General features: G+C 50.4%; 1 protein-coding gene across 1 annotated transcript in view; it reads right to left on the bottom strand.

Annotated features, from left to right (window-relative positions):
- The window catches only part of SUMF1 (sulfatase modifying factor 1), a 52315-nt gene extending 32032 nt beyond the window's left edge, over window positions 1–20283 (bottom strand). Inside the window, exons 1-5 of the mRNA XM_006897082.1 lie at window positions 20110–20283; window positions 18151–18225; window positions 6548–6630; window positions 3835–3957; window positions 2688–2802 (exon numbers count right to left, since the gene is read on the bottom strand). Coding sequence (XP_006897144.1) covers window positions 2688–2802; window positions 3835–3957; window positions 6548–6630; window positions 18151–18225; window positions 20110–20283 — 570 coding nt within the window. The remainder of the gene's footprint in view (window positions 1–2687; window positions 2803–3834; window positions 3958–6547; window positions 6631–18150; window positions 18226–20109) is intronic.
- Between the last annotated feature and the right edge of the window lie 4483 nt (window positions 20284–24766).

Raw genomic sequence — 24766 nt, 5'->3', positions numbered from 1 at the left:
TGTGAAATGCACAGTGATCTGCAAAGTGACGGTGCTCCAAACCCTCCAGCAGAAAGCACCAGGCAACAGCCCAACTGCCCACCAGGGTTTTCACAGTAAGTATGCCCATGTAAGGAAGGAAGCACGTGGGGAAAGGGCAGGACAGGATCCCACGGTATCTCCCGGAGCATCTGCCAGGGTCCTGCTCTCTCCCCCACATGAACCCCTGACTAACAGGCCTGCACAGGCCCAGCACGGGGCTCCACCACCTTCAGGACTGCCCGGACGTGCAGGTGAGCGGCCCACTGTGTGCCCACATCCCTGCTCCTACACCCGCTGCCCTCTGGGGTTGAGGAGCATCCAGGCACGGTCCGCAGGCACCTCACTGCTGATCCAAACCTTCGATCTCCTCTCGGCAGTTCAAATCCTCCAGCAGCCCAGCAGAAGGATGGGCTCTCTCCTCCTGTGCAACTGGCGCCCTCAGACACCTGCTGGAGGGTCAGCTCTGAGCCGGTTCCAGCCCGGCGGCAGTGAGGGCTCCAGCTAGGACTCCCTGGACAGCAGCGGTGCTGGGGCCCGGGTTCCCGCTGCACTCCTGACCTTCCAGGAAGTGCTCTTTCTATACAGTGTCAGTGGGGGGTTTCATAAATGGCCTTTGTCACGGTGACTAATGTCTTGCTACTCCTAGACTCACAAGTGTCTTTCTATTAAAGGAATCTGCAATTAATGTTTTTTACATAAACATGCCCCCTAAACCACAACCTTTGCATTTCTAGTCAGTTGTGTTTCTCCTCATTCATCATCTTTTAACAATATATGTCTCTTGTTCTCATCCACCCACCTGCAGGTCCCTGAGGACAGGCCTGCATTGAGGACACGCCTGCCTGCAATGAGGCTCTGCAAGATTCCAGCCCAGAAAACACCACGGGGCAGTGCTACATAAACCCATACGAGTCACCGACCAGTCAGAGCCAAGGTGCCAGCAGCAAACCGCAGGCATTCCTGCTGAAGTGCTGGCAGCCCCTGATCACCCTCCACACAGTATCTCTTATAATATGTCAAAACTTAACATGCATTGCTTCACATATAAATGCATTTTAAAACTCTCTTTATGGGAGCTCTTGTGGCCTAGTGTCAAGAAGCTGCACTGCAATCCCAGAGGTGAGCAGTTCAAATCCACCAGAGGCTCTGCTGGAGAAGGAGGGGCAATCTCCTCCTGTACCAATCAGATCTGATCTGATGGTACACACACACACACACACAAAAATTAATAATATTAAAAACAACAACAACTTTTTATGTGAAATTAACAAAAACAACCATTTTAAAACAACAACAACTTACAAGATAGATAAAGTGATTCTGCACAACAACACACTCAGTAGGACACTATTTAACCGCCATGTGATCCCTCACTTCTGTCCTGAGAGGACAGGACAGGTTACCATGGCCTCACTAGTTCAAGTTCAGCAGAGAATCCTGGCAGAGACCAGTGGAGCAAACTAGAGAGGGAGGGAGGGACCACAGGCTTTCGGGAGAACAACTAGACCACGGAAGGCTGTGAGCACAGAGTCTTTGACTCATTAATGTCACTGCTGGGAATCTATCCTAAGGAAATACTCAAGATAGAGGCTAGTATTTATGTACAAGGAATTCACTGTTGCACTGTTTAGCAAGAAATCAGAATATTTTCAAAACTAAGAAAATGGAGTAAATAAATTAGGGTCTATCCATATGACAGGGAGCTCTGGTGGCTTGGTGACTAAGGACCATGCTGTCAACCCAAAGGTAGGCAGTTCAAAACCACCAGCAGCTCTGAGCTAAAAGGACGGGCAATCTCCTCTTGTGCGATTTACTGCCTCTGGAAAAACGTTGGAGGATCAGCTATGGGTCAGTTCCAACTCAACAGCCCTCAACAACTGTCAGAAACAGATAAAATGTCCGGATAAAATATTACAGAGGGAAAAAGTAAAATTTTAAGTATGGTTTCAGGATGATTCAAATATCATATGTAAAAAATAAACAAACATATACCAGAAACATATTTGATGACGAATATGATAGCTAGGAGCATGGCGTTTGGAAATGAACAATGTGGTTCAAATCCCAGCTGCACCCCATAAAGCAAGTCGGTCACTTCTCTGGTCAGAACCTGCGGCGACCAGTGAGAGCGTGACAGCACTTACCTTACTGAGCTGAACCGACTCGACCTTACAGAGTCAATCAGACATTGTAATTGATTAATTACACAGACCAATTATAACTAATGTTGTAAAACAAAATGTATATGAACGAAGGAATAGAATTGTAATTACACTGCTACAAAACGTGAACAAATGAATAATAAAGTCATAACTTCCCTTTCAAAAAAACACTCCTAACAAGGTGAAAGCTGTGTGTTCCACGCTGCCGTTTCCAGGACGAAAACACAAGAGCGAAAAGTGCTGGACCCACAGTGGCGTCAACTCCATGCAACAGCAGATGATGCACAAGGCGCTACCTATCCATAGTGGGGGCCACGCGTCCATGGGGGAGCAGCCCGTCCATGTGGAGGGTCACCTGGCCATAGCAGGGTCACCCATCCACTGCGGGGACACCCATCCAAAGTGGGAGCCACTGTCCACAGGAGGGGCCGTCCAGCCGCAGGGAGCCTGGCCGTCCACAAGGGTGCCCTCGTCCCAGCCTGACCCTCGGGAGCCACTACTCACGGGCGCGGTCCCTCGGAAGCCATCCTCCCCGGTGTTGCTCACAGGAAAGTGGCCCTGCCAGATGTTGGCGTAATGTTGGCCTCTCGGCTGCAGCTTGTTGCCCCAGGGGAACAGCCTGTCACAGGAGACACGGGCACCAGCCTGTCAGGGGGGCAGGCTGCTTGACCCAGATGAACAAAGCTTTCAGGAGGATTCGCGTCTTTTCTAAAACTTGCATCCACTGGCTCATGTCAGGGGCAGCAGCATGGTCCCCTCGGGGCCTGGAATCCATGGTGTGTTGACAGGAGAGCCACCAGTGCAGCGAGTGGTCTGGACGGGAGACCAGGAGACCCCACTGAACACTTACACAGGAGCGTGACCCCACAGAGCACCACTCCTGTATTTTTTTCAGAAAGCCTGCATTGCTTTAGGGAGACGTTCTTAGAAGATGTGATCTGATAGCTCTAAAAGCAGAGAAAAACTGCTGATTCAGAAGATGTCCAAAATAAGAAAAGGCTAAAAGCAAGGCAGCCGGCCACACCACTGTGGAGACCGCCACATAACGACCAGTGCTGACCGGCTCCCGCCGACCACAGACAAGGGTCGTGAGGGGCTGGCAACCCACTCCTTGGGGTCTCCTGAGCGACTATGGAGACAAAGGCCACCTAGTTAGGAAAGAAGTTGTTATTAAGCTGTTTAAAATGGACTCTCTGACCTACGTTACACCATTCCTCAGTCTGCCAGACTTGTGGGGTGTGTACTGGGGGGAGGGGTGTTGCCGTGATGCTGGAAGTTCCATGCCGGCCTTTCAGACACCAGGTGGACATGTGTCAGCAGAGCTTCCAGACTAAGGCCAGGAACAAGGACTGGCCACCCGCCTCTGAAGCAAGGGGCCACTGAAAACCTCACAAACAGGGAGCGTGGCCGGACACAGAGCCCCAGACAACAGCCTCAGGGTGGAAGAGCGCAGACACACGGGCCGGAGCACTGGGCTGGGACACCACAGGCGGTGTGGACGGCACAGGGCCAGGCAGGGCCAGGCAGCACTTCACCCTGCTGGACGTGGTAACTGGGTCAGAGCCGCCCGACGGCACCCAGCGATGACTGCCCTAAGCCAGTCCTGCCACGTCGGAACGTCCTGACCCCGTCAGACATGAGTCCCCAGTACCTGTTCTCCAGGCCGCCCCGACAGCTGTACTCCCACTCGGCCTCCGTGGGCAGCCGCTTCCCTGCCCACGTACAGTAGGCCACTGCGTCGTTCCAGGAGACATGCAGAACCGGGTGGTCCAGCCTAGGGGGGAGAGGGAGTGGAGATGAGGGGCGACTGCTGGGACAGGGAACACAACCCCCCATGCGGGATGATCTCAGCGATTCTCTCCACGACACCTGGGCACACCCCAGCAGAGCCAGGCCGGCCAGGTCCCCTTCCACCAACAGTCTCTGCCGTGACTGGCTCCAGAGCACGCAGACCGGAGCAGGTCTCTGCTTCAGACGTGGATTCTCACGAAGCCCACGCCACACTCCTGGACCAAGTGATGCTCCAGTGCTGGCTCTGGGTCCACCGTCCTGCAGGCCCTCCCACAGCTGTGCGGAGTCACCCGAACCACCAGTGGCCAGTGACGGTGAGGCTCCTCGCAGGGTGACAGGAGGGGACCGTACACCCCGGGCTGGGGTCCTGCTGAGAGTGTGCGAGTGTGACCGCTCTCTGTCCAGCCGGCTTCCCCCGCTCCTTCCTAGCACTGCCGGTCAGTATGTGGACTCTGGGTCCCGTGCAGCTTCTCACAGGGTGACCCTCACACGGGCATGGGGGCTGCTCGCATTCCGGGAGCAGATCCCCGGAGCCTTCCCAAAGAGCCTGGGCTGTGAGCGCCTGCCTGCTGCACCACCAGCGTGAGCCCCTAAAGAGCACTGTGTGCTCCCCACTCCACCTGAACACGTGCAGAGACCCCAACCTGTGCCACACTGATCAGCCAGCTACACCGGCCTCGGCCAGACGATTCCAAGGAACCTAGGTGGCACCAGGCACACGGGGCTGCTAATGAAAAAGTCAGAGGTTCAAACCCACCCGCTGCTCCAGAAAAGATGGGCATTCTCCTCGCTAAAGGTTTACGGCCTGGGAAGCTGACCAGCTCTGAGGCAACGTGGCAGCAACGGGTCTGGTGTGGGCAAACCCCAAGGCTCTTTCCTGACAGGACGTGGGAGCGGAAGCACTGAGGGGGCTTTACAGGTCGGGGATACACAACCCAGCAAGCCCGTGGTGACACTAAACTCCAGTACTGCTGGCAAAGTGGATCAGTGACTGGGCCGTGAACCCACCAGCCACTCTGCAGGAAAAGGAAGGGAGACCACAGCCCAGGCCTCCAGGCAGCTCTGCTCTGCCCACAGGTCGCTGTAGTGGAAACAGACAGGGCGACACGGCTCTATGTCTAGTTCACCTCCCACATGGATGGAGCACCGCTACTCCGTCCCTTCTGCGTCCTTACGCTCCTCGAAGCAAGGACACCTGGACGGCCATTTATCCTTCCACCAGTTACAGAAACTCCGCACGTGCCCAACACTGCTCCAGCACGCGGAAGGACTGCGTGTTCTCTGAAGACACAGTGTGAACTCCACGATTAAAACAATTCCTCGAGGTTTTCCCAGTGAGCTCTGATGGCCTCATGGGTAACGAGCTGTACTGCCAACCCAAAGGCAGGCAGTTTGAATCCACCAGCAGTCCCAGGGAGAAACAGGCAGTCTCCTCCCACGTGATTTACAGCCTCTGGAAATCAGCTGGAGGGTCCCGCTATGGGCTCATTCTAACACGACGGCACACACCAGCCAGCTCTCCTTCCCTCCTCAGCCTCCCTCCTCTTCTGTCTACCTCAGGAGACCCAGTTCATGTGCAGGACCAAGAGGACCACGGATTTGTCCCTCAAGTCTGTTTCCAGATCATCTGTCGCTCGCCTGTGTCCCCAATGCAGTCCAGAAACTACCAACTTGGGCATGAAAGGTCTCAGACATTTCTGCGGGGCTGGATTCATGTCCTTTCTGCTCTGTGACAATGAGGACAGTGACAAGGACCACTGTGAACCACAGAAGCTCAAAACTCCAAACTGAGAAACCAGGTTAGGAGAGCAGCTTTCCTGGGTTTTTGAGACCTCAATCCAGTGCCCTCCACCTTCAGGGCTCCTAACGCTACTCTATTTCTGCCGCAGATAATTATTCTCCTGTTCCCTGGAGACTCGCTGACCGACTTGTCACTCTGGCTTTTCCATCAGATGGTGGCTCAAAGTATGTCACCCCAGGAATGAGGGTAATGTGAGCGAAACCCAACGCCCAGGCATCTGCAGTGTCACCTGGCAGGACAGGGCAACTGGCCACAATGACCCGCTGGTAAGAGACCCCACGAGAGGCTGGAAGGACTAAACACAACCTGGGATTTCACAGGCTGGTCAGCATGAGACGAGGGAGGGAAGCTCAGAAAGGCAACTCTGACAGGACAAACGAGGAAGGACAGAGGTCACCCAGTCAGAGGTTTCTAGGACCAAGGGAGTGTCTGGGACTTCATACACATTGTCGCTGTATACTGCCAAGTTGGACAGAACCAACCCACTGCTGACTTTCCAGTGGGTTTTTCGAGGCAGTTAACCCCACGGGAGAAGACAGTCCCTCCTTCTCCTACAAAGTTGCTGGTGGATTTGAACTGTGTGCCTCTGTGTTGGTAGTTCAATTCCTTCCCACTAGGTCACCAGAACGTATGAACATTAGAATATGTCATCTTACTTTCCCACCAACAAATTAGGGTTAGTCATGGCCAACACTTTCCAAAGACGACATGGAACCACTGGGTTCCTCTCAATAGCCCAAAGACCACGTTTGGGGACATCGGGCTACCTTACCTGTGCAGAACCGTCGAGTCAGGCCCCTCCGGGTGCCTCCAGTTAGCGCCTTTGACAGGTAACCACCAGGGAGCGGCCGCCACCTCAGAGAACACAGACGGACCAAGGTTAGCTCCGGGCTCCGGGCAGACGTGACTCGGCACCTGCAGAAACCTCGCTGCCCCTCCTCCTCTAGCAGAGCATCTGGTGGATTTGAACCACGTGCATCTGGGATTGCAGCAGAGCTACCTGCCACTATGAGTGCTCTTTGAAGGCAGGAATGATGAGACTTCACCTCACATACTTTGGGCATGTTGCAAGCTATTCCTTGGAGAGGGACACGATGCTGGGAAGGGTGGAGGGTCAGCGAAGGAGAGGAAGACCACCAGCCAGGTGGACTGACACGGTGAGTGCTACAATGGGCTCTTGTGTGTCAGGAAGCATGAGGATGGCGCAGGACAGAACAGGGTTCAGATCATTTGTTCATAGGGTCTCTTACGTGTTGCACTTGACTCAATAACACTTAACAAATCTATGGTCAACTGATATTCGACAAGGAAAACTTATCAAATGGGAAAATGACAACCTCTTCAGCAAATGGTGCTGCCAAAACTGGACTGCTACCTGCAGAAAGCTGAACAGGATCCCCATTTCGTACCATACACAAAAATCAACTCAAGGTGGATCAGAGACCTAACAGTAAAGCCTAGAACCATAAAGTTCATAAGAGACAAACTGAGACCAAGCTCAGAAGGCCAGTCTACTACGGTATAAAGAGGCTGACAAATACAGCCAGAAACATAGAATCTGGAGAAGATAAAAGTGGTAAATGGGACTTTCTAAAGATTAAATCTCTGTGTTCATAAAAATCTTTTTCCAACAGCATGAAAAAAACCTTACCAACTAGAAAAATATATTTGGCGATTCCATCTCTGACAAGCGTCTCATTACAAAAGTTTAAAGAATACTCCTGGGTCTCCATAAGAAAAAGACATTTATCCAATAAAAAGATAGGCAAAAGATACAGAGAGACTTTTCACAGAGGAAGGCATTTGGATGGCCAACAGACACAAAAAGAAATGCTCAAAATCACTGGCAATAAGAGAGATACAAATGGAAACCACACTGAGATACCATCTCATCCCAGCAGCAGTGGCAAAGCTTAGGAGGGCAGCAAGCAGTAAATGTTGGAGAGGATGTGGAGAGATCAGAATTCTCATACACTGTTGGTGGGATTGTAAAATGGTACAACCACTCTAGAAAGCAGTTTGGCATTTCCTCAAAAAGCTGAACATAGAAGCTCCGTATGACCCTGCTACTCCACTACTAGGAATATATCCCAAGGAAATTAGAGCTGAGACACAAATGGATATTTGCACACCAATGTTCACAGCAGCATTATCCACCATCGCAAGAACATGGCAACAGCCCAGATGTCCAACCACAAACGAATGGACTGAGAAATTTTGGTACATTCACACAATGAAATACTATGTAGCACACAGGAGCAATTTCGAAAAATACTACATAACTTGGGAGAGACGGGAGAGCATTATGCTGAGTGAACTCAATCTCATAAGGACAAATACCACATAAAACCATTATTGTAAAAATAGTTAACGAGTAAAACATGTATGGAGACCCAAGGAGGGAAGGGGTGAGGGTGAGAGCAGAGGGGTGAGGATGAGTAGGGGCGAAACTACAGGGCTGCACAATCTGGTGGGAGGATGGAGGGAGTGAAGGAAGTGGGAAGGATCTGGCAGGGACCTGAAAAGACAGGGTAATAATGGGTAAGGTCCAACAATGATTAATTTTATAAAACATAATGGGAATGATTGTATTAAACACATGTATATAATCTTTAAAAAAAACAGATGGAGAGTTCAGCCTGTGGGACGGGCTTCCATGGAATGACTGAAGTTTCAGGGAACAGCTCATGACATATAAATCTAATTACTTAAAAGGAACAAAGCATATATGTAGGGAGACTAGGAAAATACCAACAACATATATGCAATTATATTTCTCTGTGCAGTCAAATCAGATAGTGTCACCTTCCTCTCTGAACTTCAAGAAGTATTTTTTGTCTTGATAAAAGAAGTACTTTTTTGTCTTGATACTTATTTAAAGACTTGTGTCTACATAAAACTACACCTTTAAGTATAATAAAAGTGTCATAATATTTTTTTAAAAGAAATAAAAATGTTTTATTTTATACAAAAAGAAAGAGAAAACAGGGAGCTCTGGTGGCAAGAAGCTGCACTACAATCCCAGAGGTATGCGGTTCAAATCCACCAGATGCTGTGCTGGAGAAGGAGGGGAACTCTCCTCCTGTACCAGTCAGATCTGATTTGACAGTACACACACGAAGAAATCATAAAAAAAAGAAAGAGAAAACAAAACAAAATGAAATAAAATGAACAGCCAGCAGGCAGATTCCGGTCCCAGCAGGGCCGAGGAGACCTGTCCACAGGATTCCCTGGCTGTCACCTTTCACAGAGGCTGACCATCACACTCTCCTCTCCTCCCACAGCTGAAGGATCCAGACAGCTAACCTTCACCGTAGTGCCCGAGAACTTGAGTCACTGTGTCACCAGGGCTAAGACTTGGGCAAAGAGAAAGGGGTTTGAGCAGTCCTGGCAGGAAAGGAAGGGACTTCACTCCTCAGCCCCACGGAACGGACACCTGGGACCACACCACCACCAACACACACACCCTTCTGGATTGTCAGTTCAACTCATGAACCACCAGGCCACCAGAGCTCCACACACACCCTTCTGAAGCAGACGGCGGGTCCCAGGGAACAGAAGGCCTGGAGGTGGAAACATCTCCCCGTGACAGATGAAGACAAGATGAAGTCAACCGGCCACTGAGGAGTCACAAAGGCAGCAGCTCCAGGACACTGCCTCGTTTCAGGGGCGACTGGAGGCAAATCCCAGCCAGAGGCACCGACCCCGGGCCTTCCCAGACGCCTCTCCTAACGCCGAGGTTTCAAAGCTGTTCTTCTACTCCTGGTTCCCTCCTCAAAATACATACTCGTCTGTAACTCTTCGGAATTTAGGAAATAAACAACCCCTCACAGTCACAGAGTAGCAACTTTAGCAAGAAGCTAATTGAGCTCTGGTGGCCTAGTGGTAAAGAGCTGCACTGCCAGTCCCAAGGCACGTGGTTCGAGGCTCCGCAGCAGAAGGATGGGCAGTCTCCTCCCTTGAGATCAACTGCCTCTGAAAACCCGCTGGAGGGTCAGCTACAGGTAGGTTCATACCCAATGATACACAACAACATATCAAATTAAGACCCCTTTAATTCCCTCCCTTCAATCAGGTCATCAAGCAAAGCCCTCCCAACCATTGATTGATTCATGCCAACCTTTCAGGTATTTCTGAGGCTACATTTATCTTTCTCCTTCAGAGCGGCATGTAGAGCCACTCATCACACAGATAGTTTGCACTTGACTGTGAACTACAATGTTAGGGTCCTAACCGCCTCAAGGACACTGAAGGGCAGCCCTAAAATCTGCTTCTGTGGGATTAAAAAAGTCAGTGCCAGTCAGTCAATTTTGAGTAAACTGTCAGCTGGTGGATTCGAACCTCTGGAACCTCATAGCTTCTGGGCTGGCAGGACAGCTTGCTGGAGACCAACCCACCAGGGCGGCCCTGCAGGGACCAGAGCCAAGGTGACTCCATGAAGGTGTCCCGCTCAAGAGCATGGTCACGAGTTCGAATCATCCCAAAGCGACAATCATCATGAGGTGCGGGGCTCCCAGGGCAGATGAGTGGGCCAGCATCTAAATGTCGCTGCTGCTGTGAGGTGCTGTCGAGTCACGTGCATCAGAGCAACTCTACCAACAGCCAGCCTGAACATAAACCTCCTAGAACAAGAAATCTGTGGAGAAGGGGGCTGTGGCTGCCACACTTCTTCTGTTTAACAGAGACGACTTCTACAATTACAGCACTCCCTTATAATGTGGGGGAAATGACTTTAACACGACCTATTTCTAGTCAACCATCTCCATAGCAACCGTCTTGGGTTTAAGTTAAAACAGCTGAACCAGTCAGCCAGCGCCCAATTACAATGTAAAAGGGATGCCTGTGTGTCGATGTCCCTGCAAGGAATGGACTTGAGGGCAGACATCGCTGTCACCTCTGCAGGGCTCGAGCAGCAGCTCACAGAAGCGGACAGAGACAGAGGTGAGTCCTTCAGTCTCAGAGGTGCTGCTCCTGACGCACAGTCTGGAATACAATCAGAGGAGGAAAAAAGGCAGAATGCTGGGAACTTACGCACATTCGAGTGTAAAGATGTGACATTTACAACTGCTCTCTGAAAAATTAAATGCATTTAGACAAGTAAATTAAAAAGATGGACGTTTCCTGAAGTCTAGTATAAACATGACAGTTATTTTCACATAAAAACAGCTGAGGAGAATGTCTCAACTGGTACCATGAACAATAAGAAATCACAAATACAGTCAAGGCTCAAGAGTATAAATCAAGCAACGGGAGGAGGTGGACGGCGTGGGGCGACCACAGCCTACGTGAAAATCTTCCTTCACCCATTAGCACACAGGAAGCAAGGGCTGGGATTGAGCAGAGGGTAAGGACAAGTCACAGGGGGGAGCCCAGAAATCTGACAGCTACTCCAGACGGAATCCTCAATCAGTTCCCTCAACTGTTTAACGGAAAGCATGAGCAAAAAACACGTGTTCTTCCCGAGTCTTTATGAGTTACCGAGTCAAATGTGCCTCACCGTGGCCCTGGCCATGGCCAACGGGCCTGAACCTTGTCCCACCTTGCGCCATCCTCGCCATCTGCCGAAGAGGGACAAGCGCTTACGGAAGCTGACGCACACCTGAAACTCTTCAGGACTCTCTCGCTCATGCTCTTCGCCACTCACCACAGACCCAAGGTACAGACGCCGAATAAAGGTCACAGAGCCTGGAGGAAGGACCGATGCCTCGTCATTCATCACGGACAAGGAGGCACAACGGGCCTGAGGAATCTGGCCTCGGCTAATCCTTCAGAGGAAACTCCTTCGCCTCTTCCTCGGCTGGGAAGGTGGAGAAGGGGAGCTCATGCAGAGCTTTTAAAATGTAACAGAAATGACACAATATTTTCCATGCGTATTAAGAGTAAGCTGCCACTTCTTTGGGCTAAGAAGTGATAGGGTAATTAGTGCAGCTATCTGGAAAGTGGTCAGATGTTCCTGTTATGTGTCAAACTGACCGTGACTCAGACCTGTATGAACGAAAGATCAGAAGCCTGCCCTGGTCTGTACTGCTGTCACAATCTCTATCATACTCAAAGCCACAGTTACAAGAGGGAGCTCTACTGGCCTTGTGGTCAGAAGCTGCACAGCAATCCCAAAGCCATGTGGTTCAAATCTACCAGCTGCTCTGTCAGGAAAAGGCCATAGTTACAGTCATTGTTTCAATCCATCACGTCAAGGGTCTGCATCTCTTTCCCTGACCCTCCAAAATGCCGACGATGATGCCGTCTTTTCACAAGGACTGGTCCCACTTGACAACACGGCCAAAGTACATGAGATGAAGCTTTCCCATCCTTGCCTCCGGAGCAGTCTGGTGGAACTTCTCCAAGACAGAGCCATTTGTTCCTTTTGACAGTGCTCTTCTCCAGCACAACGCAAGGCATCCATCCTTCCGTCACCCTTATCCATGGTCCAGCTCTCAGACACAGAGGCAGTAGCTGGAAATACCAAGGCTTGAATCGGGTGTCTTTAAGCTGACGTTACTGCTGCTGAGGACTCTGCAGAGGTCCCTTACAGCAGATTTCCACAATACAATGTATCTCCGGACCTTCTGATCGCTGGTACCAAGAGTGAAGACTGTCGATCCAAAAGGAAATCTTTGAAAATGTCAGTCTCGTTTTTACCTAAATGCCAAGTGCTGAGAATTCTTGTCTTGTTGACACGGAGATGTAATTCACATTGACGCCTATAGACCCTGACTTCTGTGCAGCAAGCACCTCAAGTCCTCATCGCTTTCCGCAAGCAAGTTTGTATCATAGACATAACACAGGCTGTTGAATCTGCCTCCAAACTCGATGCCACAATCTCGTCATAAGGTCCAGCTTTTTAAATTATTTTCTCAACATATAGCTGTAACAGTCTTTAAAAATTATATGCAAAAAAAAAAAGTAACTATTTGGATAAATGTTCGCATTCTATTTCTAAAATCCCAGCCGCTGAAAACCTTGTGTCCCATCCAGCACACCTGGGGTGGTGACTGGGACCTGGCGCTGAAGAATGACGTCCCCAAGGCCCACGCCACCCAGTCGGCCTACTTCTCCACTCAGAGCAAGGCCCCCGGCTCATCAGTCCACTAACTGCTGCTTGGTCATCTCCAGTCATTAGAGGCCTCAGCTCAGCGGTCATCGTCTGGACCTCACGCCACTGTTTCATTTCCATCATGGGTGATTTATCTCACAGTATCACAGTCGGTGGTATGTTTACCCGTTAGCCCCATTTCGCATGGTGGTTATAGACGCCCAGTATCAGAAAGGCCTTCTTTATGCTTCAATCTCAGTGCACACCACTTACAATACGACTTGGCCCACATTTGTTTAATGATACCTTCAACTGATCCTGAAGGTTTCCTCAGGCCTCCTCACCCAGGGAGCTGCTCCTGGATAAACATCAATTTTAGATCTCATCTATCACTACATCCCTTCGCGAAGAGGGGCAGAAACCAGCTCCGAGCTGATGGGCATTAAGCCACGGTTTGAGTAGGAAAAGTACAGGGTGGACCTGAGGCAGTCAGCATGGTCAGCTTGGTCCCTTCCTGGACACTGGCAGCGTTGTCTACAAAGGAAGGGGTATTGGCCCGATGGTTCTGAAGGGTCTACCCATTCCAGATCCTCCTTTTGTGTAAATTTTTCCTAAAGCCTGATTCTTGATATGCAATGACTTACCTCTGGACTATCGTGGAGAAATTGTATTCTAAATCCCAACACTGAGGTGATGAAAAAGTCCAAATCATTTTTCTTAATCCAAGTTAGGTCTCAAAATACTCAGAACTTGAAAGAATGCAAGGACCCCTTTAACAGATATATCCGAGCTGGCGCTGGAAGCCAAGCATGCCCAACAGACATTCCCTCTGCTCAGCGCTGGGCAGGCCACACCATGCCCTGTTATCCACTGACTGCGTTCTCAGTTTACACCTTGGCCTTGTTTAGGTTCCTAAGTCTCAATGATAATCCCTCTTTTCAAAATGACACAAAAGACACTTGTGTGGCCATGTCCCTTCTTATCTTCTCCATGAAGCCAACCTAGACTAAACTTCCTGGACAGCTCAGATCTTCAAACCTGATGACCAGGCTGCTGTCCCCTCCCCTCCACCACCAGGAGAAGCGATTCTCCAAGGCAGGAGGGGTCAGGCCAGGTCTTAGCCCCACATGGTCCAGAAATGCTCCAGAGGACAAGAGTCCATTAGTGTTCTTTCATTTTTATTCAAATATCTACAAAGTGCTCCTTACGTGACAGCTGTGTCTGTGTGTGAGTGGCGGCCACAGTTAACAACTCAACTACTGATCAGAGGCTGGAAGTCACTCAGACGCCCCTCTGTGCACCAGGTGTGGGAATCTCCTCCTGAAAATCCAAGACTGAAGACCCTCAGGGCACAGACTGACTGATATGAGTGGGGCTGCCAAGGTCAGGGTCGAGCCAACAGCGGCGGGTTTATGTAGCAGAAACTGAACAACTCCTTACCACGAGGCCGCGAGACCTCCCTACTGAGCTGCTGTGGTGGTTGTTAGGTGCCATCCAGTCGCTTGCTGGCTCATGGTGACCCTGTGGACAACAGGTCTGAACCCTGCCCTGTCCTGTCCCAACCTCCAATCCATTTCATCGAGGTTTGCTTCTCTATACAGAACACTTAAGGACGTGATCACCACCACCATCCTAAGAGCTGCTTGGCCTTGGCCCCGTCAGACACTCACCCTCAATGAGCCTTAGAGCCTGAGGACAGTCCTTGGCCTTGACTCCTGGAGATCCTGGTCTGAACGGTGATGACGTGGAAATGCAGGTGCCCGCCCCCACTCAGGGCAAGCCTGCAGACCAGGCACCAGGGCCTGAAGAACTAGCTCATCAAAACCAGCCTGACTTAGAGCCTTCGGAAAATTCAGACACATCAGATTTAGAATAAAATCACGTGAATTCCAAATAGAGCATAGTCACGGTTTTTAAACCGTGTTTATTAGAACACACACTGAAAATGACCCGATTCGCCCTCAGTGACTGTCACCCAGTCTCTTTTCACGTCAGCGTCTCCTCCCTGGTCACATCCATCTGAGAAGGACAGAACGCCTGAGACAGGTCTTTCCACTTGACACACACAGGCCCAGGTGCCCCCAGCACACAGAGAGGGGAGAGGAGGCGGGGGGACACGGGGGGGGGGGGGTCAACTCAGCAAACACAATGGCGCCTCCTTCATATTTCAGGCAGTCTCCTGAAAGAGCTCAGTTCTCCTTTGGTTTGGTTTGGTTACTGTTGGTTGGTTAGGGGGTTGTCTGCTTTCTACTTTTCCCCCTTTGATTTTCTTAATATTTATTATAACATTTTGCATGTTTCAAGTAGAAAATGCTCAGCTCCATCATCAACACTCTTGGCATCAGCAGTCAGAAAATCAAAAGACGAATTGTATTAGGAACATCTACTGCTAGGGACCTCTCCAAAGTATTGAGAAGCAACGATGTTATTCTAAGGACTAAGGTGCACCTGATCCAGGCCACAGTAGAGAGCTGGACAATGACTAAGGATGACAGAAGAAGAATTGATGCCTTTAAGATGTGGTGCTGGAGAAGAGTCTTATCCAAAACAACTATGAGATATCATCTCACCCCAGTAACAGTAGCAAAATTTAACAGAACAGCAAACATCAAATGCTGGCGAGGTTGTGGAGAAACTGGAACCCTTATTCACTGTTGGTGGGAGTGTAAAATGGTGCAACCACTATGGAAGACAAATGGCGCTTTCTCAAAAAGTCAGAAATAAAAATACCATATGATCCAGCAATTCCACTACTGCAAATATATCTTAAAGAAACCATAACTGCCACCCAAGCAGATATATGCACACCCATGTTTACTGCAACTTTGTTCACAACAGCAAAGAGCTGGAAACAACCCAAGTGCCCAACAACAAATGAATAGATAGAGAAGCTCTGGTATATTCACACAATGGAATACTACATAGCATTGAAAAACAAGGATATCATGAAATATTATGCAAAAATGGATGACCCTGGAGGACATTATGTGGAGTGAAATATCTCAGTCACAAAAGGACAAATATTGCATAGGACCACTGCTGTAAAACGGGACTGACATCAGGGTTGAAGGAAGACAGAAAAGGAGGGGAGGAATGATGTATACTGCACTGAAACAGATGAGGGAGAGAACTGTTTAAAAGAGATATATAAATGGGTATTCTTGTCATTATAGAAGTCCAGAGTGAAGGCTGAATAGTGGAGTGGACTTGGGGGGGGAGGGATTGCATAACAATCAAAGAGTTTTTCTTTCTTTTCAAGGAGAAAAGTCAATTGGGGGGAGGGGGTGTGGAGGGAGAAAAGTGCAACAATGAATGACTGGAAACCCCAAGTCTCTGTAAACTTTCATTAACATTAATTATTTTTTTTTTTTTTAAAAGGTATTCCATAAATTCTTGGGGTCTTAATTTCCATCAGAGCAGCTTGAATTTGCTTTTAATTATTATTTTTTTTTTTTTTAAAAAAAAGGAGAGTCTTAAGATGGACCACCAAGAAAATAAATAGGTCTGTCTTGGAGAATGTGAAACCAAGTTCTGTCTCACATACTTTGGGCACGTGGCCAGGATGGACCAGTCCTTGGAGAAGGACATCATTCTTGGAAGGGTGGATGGACAGCACAGGAGAGGAAAACCCTGGAGGAGATGGACTGATAGAGAAGCGGGGCAACGGGGGTAGGTGTGTTGGAATTACTGAGACTGACTCAGGACAGGACAGGCTTCAGAGATGCTGCACATGGGTCACTGTGAAGCACAGGCAGCTCGACGGCACCTGACACCCAGGTGGAAAATGCTCTCCATGCACCATCTCTAATCCTTAGGACACAGAATCAGCAAATTTCTACCCTGGACCTTACAGAACAGTAACTTTTCTATTATCCCAAACAATCCTCTGTATTACGTACAAAACATAAACAGTGGTTAAAGCATGAAGACACAGGGGAGAGTAGCCATGATTAGGGACCTCTGGGGAGGGCGGAAAGGGAATGGGCTGCAGGAGCGAGAAAAGCAGTGGAGTGAGTTTTAAACGGGCTCTAACAGCATCACTGCACCCTCACCCCACCTTCCCCATCCCTCCATCTCCCACACTGCCGCATCTCCCGCATCCCCGTGTCTCCCACATCCCCGCGTCTTCCGCATCCCTATGTCCCCCACTGTGTCCCCCACGTCTCCTGCATCCCATCTCCCACATCGAGTCTCCCGCATCCCCACGACCCCCACGTCTCCTGCATCCTGCATCCCCCACATCTCCCGCATTGTCTCTCACATCCCCACGTCTCCTGCATCCCTGTGTCTCCCAGTCTCCCGCATCCCCGCGTCCCCCACATCCCCGTGTCTCCTCCATCCCCATGTCCCCCATGTCTCCCGCATCAAGTCTCCCGCATCCCCACATCCCCCTCGTCTCCCGCATCCCGCGTCCCCCGCATCCTCCCAGGCGCTGCTCTCATGGCTGTCCCCGCTCCTCTCTTGTTCTTACTTCTCTGCCCTCACTTCTGTGTGAAGCGCAACCACATAGGGACACAATGCTGCCCAGAGGCCCGGACACAGGAAGCCTTCATCCCACCAGTCATTCAGGTCTTCTGGGGAAACCAGCCCCCATTTCCATGATTTCTGAGACACAGTCACCTAACTCACACCCCCTGACTTGCTCCAGGAGAGGCGGACACCACTAGAAGGAAGAACTCAACCTGGTGCAATGTTCCTGGACATTCAGATCCAATGCCCTCCATGGACACTACTCTGATCACGTAAACCTGAGCTTAAAGTAGAAGCTCTAACACACTAGATTGGCCGTGCTGAGATTGACTTCCAGAATGAAAGGGCAGCCCCTGCCCAAGGGCAATGCTCCAAAGGCAAGAAAGGGGAGGAGAGCATATCGAATAAAACCAAGAACGAAGCAGGAGGAGAGTTGTAACGTGGGCCAGCAACCAACACCTCAAGATAAACGCTCACCCGCGCAGTGGAGCATCAGGCAAATCCCAAGAAAAAGTTTAAACAGTAATTAAGAAGAGAAAAAAAATTACTCCATCTGGTCCCCGATTCTAGCCACGGCTATAAGTGAAAAGAGCCCCAGTGTGTCGAGGGCCCAGCCACACTGCCCGGAGCAGCGTTAGTGTCACGCAGACAGGAGGCCCGGGCAGCCCCACACATGTTCTGGTCCCACCTGGATGTGGTCTATTTTCTCACAGAAGAGGAGGAGCCTGATGGGCTGCAGCGTGGGCCAGGTACAGCGACAGCAGAGGGAGAAGTTGGGAGCTGGGGAAGAGGAGGGTGGCACGGAGTTTCGATTTTTCAAACCTTCCAGTCAGCCTTAACCAAATACAAGAGCCTGTTCAAGCTTGACTTACGGCCTGCTGTATGTCCGTCTTCACCTGCTCACTCAGCATGCCCTCAAAGACGAAGGAGTCCCCAAACTTCTCAGCCTAGAAGGGAGAAACCAGGAAAGGTTACAGTGAAGACGACGTGGGGCTCTAACAGTGCACCTGGCCCGTGCCTTGTTCTTGCACACATGGACAACTTGAAGGGTGTTATGGTTTCCCACAGGATTCACAAAAGACTTTAAAACAATTTCCCCAGATCCATGTCGGTCAAGACTGAGCGACCAGTGAGAGCACAGACAGGAAGAGATCAGGCCCCAGGCCCTGGCTCTTCCTGCTGACAGACGAACATCTGAGTATTACAATTTACACATGAGATTTCCTAACCCAGCTCTGCCCTTCACCGGCTCCTGAACCCTGGCTAAGAGTTAGGGTTCTGCTGGGTGAGTCAGCTCAAGGGGCCAAGTGAAGCATCATACAGGGGTCTGTGTTCCAATGGCTTTATGTAATACAAGTGTCTCAGGTGCTCATGTGTCCAGTTCCCTGTGTTACGTGTGATCCCGTCCTAGTCCCTTATTCTCCATGGTCCCAGCACACTCAACGCCACGGCTCAAGGGTGACAGAGGGTCTCAGCGTCAGCTCCAACTCACGGCCACTTTCTATGAGGTTTCTGAGGCTGGACTCTGAGCAGGAGACTATGCACTTTTTCAAGGAGCAGCTGATGGATTCGATCCAGCGAACACACTGGGCCCTTTCACAAGCTCCCACCTTCCTCTTACCTTTGTCTCTGGGAACAGCCCGGCTCTTCCTCCTGACCCTAAAGGCTCCCTGCCTTCCCAGTACATAGCGGCTCTTGGGCTGTGTGCGCTGACAAGTAGCTGACAACTGGGGAACACTAAAGGCTCTGTTCCTGACCCCAACATTCTGACCGGAAGGGGGGGATGCAGCTGCTAAAGCGGGATGTGGCATACAGCACACAGCAGCTGTGACTGGAACAGAAGTGGCTCAAGAAATGCACTGTGAGACACGCTGACCCACCACTGAGCTGCCCGTCAGCCTCACTTTACACCAGCACTGTGGATAACTCTCAATCTGTTCACAACACCGACAGCAGCTTGCTGTCGTTGTTGCTGTGTGACATCCAGCTGATGAAAACTCAGTGACCGCACGGGGCGGGGGAGCGAGAACGCCCCTGGGGTTTGCTAAGCTGTCATCTTGACAGAGCAGGTGACCATTCTCCGTACAGCGCTGGGTGGGGAGCTGAGACCACCAACGATGGATGAGCAGTCAGTGTTCACTGCAGCACGACTAGGGCCCCTGAGCTGCTACCAGGGGCTGGAGAAGGGCCCAGGCTCGGCTCTCCCGCGGACCAGCAAATGAGCACGCACCTCTGAGCAGGTGGGGCAGCGCAACCTTAGAGGCTCCTCAGAGGCGAGATGGGGAGATTCTGTCTCACTTTGTCTTTCTTTACCAAAGACCCCATCTTTGTCTCACACACTTTGGGGATGTTATCAGGAGAGGTCAGTCCCTAGAGAAAGACTTCACACTTGGCACCGTGTCAGCAATAGAAGGAAAACCTATAGCGGTGGGACGGACCCAGCGGCAGAGATGGCACATGTACACGGGGTCGCTGTGAGCTGGGGCCAACTTTACAGCACCTAACAACAACAACAACAACATTGGTGCCTCTATTTCAGGCCCCACAGAACCACAGTGTGTGTCCAACAAAGAGGTCAGCACCACTGCTCCTCCTCCTGCACCCACTGTGGCCACCGGACCACCACCACCTTCACTCCCCGTCACAGGCCACACACACATGCTTGGCTTGGAGCTAACTATGGTGAGGCAGGTGAGAGCCGATTCCCCTATCAGGTGACCAGCGTGGTAGCTGTGGTACACACAAGGTGCTGGATGCAGAATGAAAGAGGCCAAGGGCAGCCAGGTTGGAGGCATTCGTGGCCATGTTCTCGCCCCGACCCTGCCCATCACCTCAGTCAGATAGCCTGTGGCGTTGACGAACTTCTCGAATTCAGCATTGCTGACTTCATGGGCGTCCATGTAGAAGGCGTGGACGGTGACCCTCCGTGCAGGAGCTTCCCCGTCCTGCTGTATCTGGGGGTCATCGGTTCCCATGGTGAACGTGCCAGCCGGGATGAGCACCATCTGAGGAGACAGGGACACAAGGTCAGCAGGCTCCCGCAGGAGACTGGCCACCCCAAGCAAAGTGCCTTCCTTTAGTCACGAGAAGAGGGGGAAACTCTTCATCGGGGTAATTTAGTTCAGACCGTCCAGGGGCTCCAAGCACATGCCAGGCGACACGGCTGAGCAGCAGCTGTGCTGGCTGAAGAGCTGTGTCCCAAGGTTCCCGTACCTGACCTTGAACCTGTCTGTTCCCCCTAATAAAGCCAAAAGTGTGTCTTATCTGGGAGGTCTGTGTGGCCCTAGAAAAGCGGCAGCGTGCTGAGGGCAGGATTCTGGTGTCAACTGTCAGAGTTTTGCCAAGGGGAAGGTGGGGGGTAAGAGGGAGACATCTCACCTCCACTGCTGACGGCGACTCTTCCTCCTCGTGAAGTCAGTGAGGCTCAGATACCCCTCCGCCCAATGCCCATCACCCTGTTTTCACAGCACTAACTACAACACATTTCATAAAGGGTATACAATTAAAAAAAAAAAACAACACAAAACTACAAAATCATCTCCCATTGCAGACCAAGAAATCTTGTTACAGAAACTGTCCTTAATCCCTCAGTCCAGAGAGGTCCCACAGAGGCTGAGCCCATTTTAATAAATGAATTTCCACAAATGATCCCATTTTCTTTTATCCTCCTCTTCCTCATCTGCTGTAGACACCTGGCCTGTTTTCTTCCTCCTCCATCCTGTAGCCACTGCAGAGATGGGCAGTGCTGGGCATACCGGGTTCCATACTAGAGGCTGTGGATAAAGATAGCTGCCTTGCACTAAGTACATAACCATTTCCATTAATGAAGGGAAGTTTTCTGTCCTATAAACAAAAAATGCTGTTCTACTCAAGTCCTGAGTCTCAGGTGTCGTATCTGAACAAGACTCTGCCAATGAAAAGAACTCTTATCCAAATCTTCACTGCAGATTCAAACAACCCTGCTGAGTCTGCAAGGGAGTTACTACCCCCTCTGATTCATCATGGCGTCTACACCGACAGGCAAGACAAAAGCTTAGCAATATCAAGAGTGACACCAAAACCCTGAGACCAGAAGGACTAGACGGTGCCCGGCTACCACTGCCGACAGCTCCGACTAGGATCGCAACAGAGGGTCCTGGACACAGACGACTAGCATTCCTGGACTGAGACCCAGTGATGACCCCTGGATACTGCTCAACCCTGGGACTGATCACAACCCCGTCACAGAGCAAAATGTGCATCACGTCCACCAAGGCACAACCCACAGGTACCTAAGTCCTCAGAGGCTTAGCAATTTGCTCTGTAAACTTTCACCCAAACCACAATGAGAAGTTGTTAAGTGCTCCATCGCTGCTGCTTCTTGCTGTGACTGACTCCTGGCTGACTCTCCAGGGGGGTCTTAGCAGGCTGTAAATTGCACAGGAGGACACTGGCCATCTTTCCCCTGTGGAGCAGCCGGCAGACTCTATCATCACTAGCATCTCCTATTTCACCTACACACCTAGACCTGGTCCAGTGGACATCTGGTCCCACTTAGCACCCATCTCCTTCTACTCACATAACCGTACCTGCCATGCCTTTCAGACCGTCTCCTCCACCTCTCTGCTCACCTGGCTCAGGTGGAGTGGGGAGATGCTATTCTACCTCCAACTAAAGTCAGGTGACTCATATCTGGCCAGTCCTGACATTCCTGTGGCCACAGAGATATGATCAAGGGCAAAGCCATGACCCAATCAACATTAATCTTGGCATTTTTTTTTCAGTAACTTTATCCCAGGGAAGAAAAGCATCAGAGAAGAAGAGAGCACTCTGCCCAGAGGCAGGACATAGACTTTTTCTCTCCATACGCCTTACTCTTAAGGAAAAGTCTTATCCAATACAGAATACACAGAAAACAGAATTAACAAAAATGAGAATCCTCTCCAGCCCCGTTCACCTCTGCCAGGACACTGAGCTTCCTGAATTTAGAAGAGAAAGTCAAGGGTCAGGAGACCATGCACAATCACTCCCGCTTGAGGCAAAGACTGGACAGAGCACTGCCTCAGGGAAGTCATCTGTCTGGACAAGGCCACAGTGGTTCAGTTACTAGGCAAGTCCCAAAGGCCAGAGCTCTCCTCGGCCAGTCATTCCACCAGCAACTCAGGGAGCCTCCAAATTTCACAGAAACGGAATTCAAGACTTAGAGCTGACGGAGTCAACACCTCTGAAGGGCTGAAAAATCATCTACCTTACAAACACAATTCCAAAGATGCCGACCCCACACCCTGTTCCAGAACTAACAGGAAAATAGACCTTTTAAAAGGACAAATGTTCAACAATGGCCACAAAAATTCGAGGGAAAATGTCATAGGTTGAACTCTCTTCACAAAATAGGTGTATGTAAGGGTGGCCTGGAGGTAAGGAGTTGTGCTACCAACCCTAAGGCAGATAGTTTGAATCTACCGCCTGCTGCTTAGGAGAAAGATGGGCAATCTATTCTCACATGAACACAGAACAACGATACAGTATGAAATGACCCCCACGATCTGATAAACCAAAGGCTGTAAAGAATTATGGGTAGAGAACAAACCTCCCCCCCCATCCCAACACTTTCCCCTAAGGAGAGAGCTATCACATCTTATATCCTCACAAGAGATAAAGGAGAGAATGGAGCCGAGAGAGACCTTGGAGACCTACCAAGAGTGAGGTGTGGACTCAGGTCCTTGCACTAGGATGCCCCTTAGCAAGGAGGAAGGCCAAGACACACGGATGATCTCCATGGAAGGCCTTCCCCAAGAGCTAACACAAGGATTTCAACTTCCAGCCTCCTACACTTTAAAACTGTAAACGTCTGTTAAGGCCATCCATGTGCACCAGTGCACACAAATAAATAAGACACTTCCCCTTTAATTGGCATACAGACACAAGACTGTATCGAGGGTAGATTATCAGCTATCTCACAAGTGAAGAGGGCATTAAGATCAGAGATGGCCAATGGACATGAAAATAGTAGCCAGGACTGTCCCCCACACTGCAGACTGACAGTAACACAGCAAGACCTTATGAGAACTAAAATGAAGATTATCAAAGACCAGGAATCACATGTGATGGTGAAACACTGAGAAGCCCAGCCATCATCTCCTATTCACTCTTACGCAAAGACACAAATACAGTTCTGGCCTTGTCCAAGCTCAGAGCATAGTCAGAGGTCAGCAAACAGGTTAATTACTATTCTTACTTAAGAACTCTTTTTTTTATTTTATGTGTGTGTGTGTGTGTGTGTGTGTGTGTGTGTGTGCGCGCGCGCTGTCAAATCGGATCTGACTGGTACAGGAGGAGATTGCCTCTCCTTCTCCAGCAGAGAATCTGGTAGATTCGAACTGTATAACCTCTGGGATTGCAGTGCAGCTTCTTGCCACTAGGCCACCAGAGCTCCCTTAAGAACTCTTTACGTCACTGTCAACACACACTACCATGGCCACATAGAGACATATGGAAATATTGAAGGGGTGTTAATTTGAGGGTATGAGAGATGATTACTTCTTATTTCAGTCTCTAAAAGTGATCAGAATTAACCTTGAGGAAAGAGAGACAAAATGGAGAAAGGAGGAAGGATATTAGGTATATAAGCAAGAGAACTTGCTTGGGAACAGAAGACGAGGGTGGCCAGACCCTGATGGGACCTGCTTCACCCTCAGAGCCTCCGCTGGGCCTGAGCCCACTGCTGCAAACAAAAACTGCAACTTAACGACTGCACCGCCTCGCACACTGAGCCATGGACAGATAAACGGCCATAAAAATGGCACTGAAGCCCACTGTGGTCACCTCCACAAGGACACCTCACATGTGCCAGATCCCCGTTCTTCCTGTCAAGGTGCTCTGCGTGGTCCAGCATCTCCAGCCTTTCCTTAGCAATTTAACCATCTGTACCACTTAACAAACGCCAGTAAGGAACTACTTTCCTGACCCGCTAACGTAGTAGGGATCACACCTGCTCAGTGCCCTCAGGTTGGAAGCGATTCACAGTTGACCCTGCAGCAGGTTTCCAAAGGTCATAAATCGGGCGGGAGGAGGCAGCCCATCCTCCTACAGAGAAGTTCATGGATTCAAACTGCCTACCTGAGTTGGCTTCACAACTGACCACTAAGGCCCCAGAGCAGACCCAGGGGTAAACAATGCGCGCCCTTCCTCTCCGGGAGCGCTCACTAAATAAGACTACAGACAATTGCACAGTGTTGGAAGCTCTGTAATTTCTTATTAATAAAGAGGCACCAGCTTAGCCAGGCCCATGGCTTGATTCAGGCCGCCTGGCTTGAAATCCTGAGACCTTCTAGGAGAGCACGGGGGGATCAGGACTGGGAGGAAAGTGGGGGCGAGGGGCAGATCCCCGAACCACCCCCCTGAAGCGAGGACTGGCCGCTCCCCCGCCCGCCGCCCATGGGCGTGGTGAGTGCGGGGTCCCGAGGAGGTGACGAGGTGAGTGCCCCGCCTCCCCGCCCCCGAGCAGGG

This window comes from Elephantulus edwardii, unplaced genomic scaffold (assembly GCF_000299155.1).
Source record: "Elephantulus edwardii isolate Elephantulus edwardi_28Jun2011 unplaced genomic scaffold, EleEdw1.0 scaffold00200, whole genome shotgun sequence".
Classification (NCBI taxonomy): domain Eukaryota; kingdom Metazoa; phylum Chordata; class Mammalia; order Macroscelidea; family Macroscelididae; genus Elephantulus; species Elephantulus edwardii.
Note: the sequence above shows the minus strand (reverse complement) of the source record. Positions and strands in the feature narration are given on the sequence as shown.